This window comes from Olea europaea, chromosome 10 (assembly GCF_002742605.1).
Source record: "Olea europaea var. sylvestris chromosome 10, O_europaea_v1, whole genome shotgun sequence".
Lineage (NCBI taxonomy): Eukaryota > Viridiplantae > Streptophyta > Magnoliopsida > Lamiales > Oleaceae > Olea > Olea europaea.
The window spans coordinates 17,520,402-17,522,984 of NC_036246.1; the positions used below are offsets into that span (position 1 = coordinate 17,520,402).

Consider the following 2,583-nt stretch of genomic DNA (forward strand, 5'->3'; position numbering starts at 1 on the left):
CAATTCTGACATTCTAATCATACGGCACAGCTCCCCAAGGTCAAACACCCCAAGATTTTGGAAATATTTCAACTTTCTTTACGCAAGCTGCATAAAGAGTAAAATAAAAACTGTCCAAATCCTTAAGCTAAAATGCTTGTTTTCATAATATAGGTTAGACCACCTTTTTAGTACATTTACAACATCTTTCTTCCATTCTAAATCTTTATTATCATTTCTCCACCATCTTTAATATAATCAAAATTATATGAAATAAAAGATTATGCATATTCCAAATTCTTCACCCATAGAACACATGAATACATGAATCTTTATTACTTAACATTATATAGTTGCCATTTGTTGTGGCATTGATGTGTATTTAATTGTTTTTTTTATTTGTATTTATATGCATTATTGATTTGCAGATGCTTATTACATAAACTTTTGCAACGCAATCATGAACACTTGAATAAGAGAAAAGATTCAGATAAATGTGTGGCAATAATTTTATGCAACTTGGCAACATGAAAAATATTGATTATATAAACACCTTATGAGCTATAATATCATAAATTTACCATTAATCTTCAACTTTACAGTCACCATCTAAACCGATATAAATTTATGTGTATAGAAAGGAATAACGAACGCCACGAATTAAACATTATGGGTTCTGATGCACAATCTAAGCTTCCTATAGTTGACTTCAGAGAGGAAAATTTGATTCCAGGCACAAATTCATGGGTATCAACATCCAATTTGGTCCGATGTGCACTTGAATCATACGGTTGTTTTATAGCACTTTACGAGAAAATCACTTTGGAACAGCGTAATGAAGTGTTCAAATCTGCAAAGGAATTGTTTGATCTTCCAGTAGAAACAAAAGTGAAAAATATTTCAAATTTTGCTGGCTCCGGATATGGTGGGAACTACCCTATCATGCCACTCTTTGAATACATGGGAATTGAAAATGGAGCAAATCTTGAAGCTACTAAGAACTTCACGAGCATCATGTGGCCTGATGGAAATGATTGTTTCTGGTAACTTTGAAATAGACGAAGACCTGATAATTTTATGTTATTCTTATATTCAATTAATACCCCATAACTTGTTAATCTTAATATTGGTATGACTATTTCTTTAGAGAAACAAAAATATGAATCTTACCTTTTCCTCAGTGTTTTATGTCCTGTTTGATCTTATTACAGTGTCCATTAATATTCTTTAAGCCTTTTATTATAAATTTTTTCTTTTTATTTAGTGGTACTGCACATTCATACTGCAAGCTGCTATTGGAATTGGATCAAGCAGTGATGGAAATGGTGATTAACAGTTATGGAGTGCAGAAATATTACAACCCCTTAATTCAATCGTCATTTTACTTGACAAGATTCATGAAATATCGAGTCCCTGAGGAAAACGAGATTAATATTGGACTTATACCTCATACTGACAAGAATTTTTTGACCATAATTGATACAAATCGTGTAAGAGGTTTGGAGATAGAAACAAGAGATGGTGAGTGGATTGATTATCAGCCATCGCCTTCCACTTACCTAGTCATGGCAGGCGAGCCGATGATGGTGAGAGCTCTCTTTCTTTCTTCCTCTCTCTCGGTATATATAAAAACACAGACACAAATATTCATTTATAATAAGTACTGTACTAACAATTTAAACATAAACGTGTTGCTTTGCAAGGCATGGAGCAATGGACGAATTCATGCTGCGCTACATAGGGTTGTCATAAGAGGAGAAGAAGAGAAATATTCTATTGGAAATTTTTCATTCATCAATGGGATGTTGCAAGTACCAGAAGAACTAGTTGATGGTGAAAATCCATTGAAATTTAAGCCATTTAGTCATCCTGCATTTCTTGAGTACTGCAAAGAAGGGGGACCTACAATGGAAAATGCCATTAAAACCTTTTGTGGATTTTGAATTGCTATTCCCATCCATTTAGAATATTCACAAATCCGTGCCACCTTGTGTATCTATTGCAAGCTAAGTATAAATATAACGAGTTTCATCTTTTCGTTAGGTTCATCAGTTTTGCTGTTTCTATATTACTAAATGAAAACTCTGGAGAGGGTAATTTTCTATCAGTTACTGAGATAACTTGGATTTTGGAGGTATATATGTGGCCGACATGTTTGTTAGACAAAATAAAAATATGAATTGATCACTAATTTATAGATTAATGGCCAATTTGGGATAAGAATTTGGAACAATTTTAAAAAATTTGGAACTTTAGTTACAAAACTATTATAGCAAGCAGAGGCGAATTAAGGGGTTGAGTTCAACTAAAACGGACCGTGAGCATTGAAAGCTTACTATCGACAGTCAACGTCTGTGATAGCGAGTTGTTTATTAATATATAATTAAATGATATTCAAAAAATCGTATGGATTAAAACTAGAAGAACTAGATGAACCGCTAGAACTAAAAACTAGGTACGAAGTACGAACTTTCATTTTGGATGACAAATCGTTCCATAATTTGCAAAATGCTTAATTTATTTTTCAATTAAACAAGCAATATATATTAACAAAATGCCAATATTGAGTTTAAAATTAAAGTTAATTATACAAGCATTATTATA

The 2,583-nt window shown here is 32.3% G+C and overlaps 1 protein-coding gene across 2 annotated transcripts; it reads left to right on the forward strand.

The window, feature by feature from the left end:
- Positions 1-558: 558 nt before the first annotated feature.
- LOC111402660 (probable 2-oxoglutarate-dependent dioxygenase AOP1) lies at positions 559-2,027 on the forward strand. 2 transcript variants are annotated; one of them, XM_023031030.1, is made up of 3 exons: positions 559-1,022; positions 1,244-1,598; positions 1,683-2,027. In XM_023031030.1, exons 1-3 carry the CDS (start codon positions 607-609, stop codon positions 1,920-1,922), a joined length of 1,011 nt encoding a protein of 336 aa, XP_022886798.1. In that variant the 5' UTR covers positions 559-606; the 3' UTR covers positions 1,923-2,027. The 2 variants fall into 2 exon arrangements, with proteins under 2 accessions (XP_022886798.1, XP_022886799.1); XM_023031031.1 differs by having other exon boundaries at positions 561-1,022; positions 1,244-1,565.
- The last annotated feature ends 556 nt before the right edge of the window (positions 2,028-2,583 follow it).

What these genes read in the sequence shown, in the direction of transcription:
- LOC111402660 (XM_023031030.1), top strand. Translation starts at nt 607, where the DNA reads ATGTGTATAGAAAGGAATAACGAACGCCACGAATTAAACATTATGGGT. An exon ending in GATGGAAATGATTGTTTCTG is followed by an intron (nt 1,023 to 1,243) that starts GTAACTTTGAAA and finishes CTTTTTATTTAG; the next exon opens with TGGTACTGCACATTCATACT. An exon ending in TTCTTTCTTCCTCTCTCTCG is followed by an intron (nt 1,599 to 1,682) that starts GTATATATAAAA and finishes TTGCTTTGCAAG; the next exon opens with GCATGGAGCAATGGACGAAT.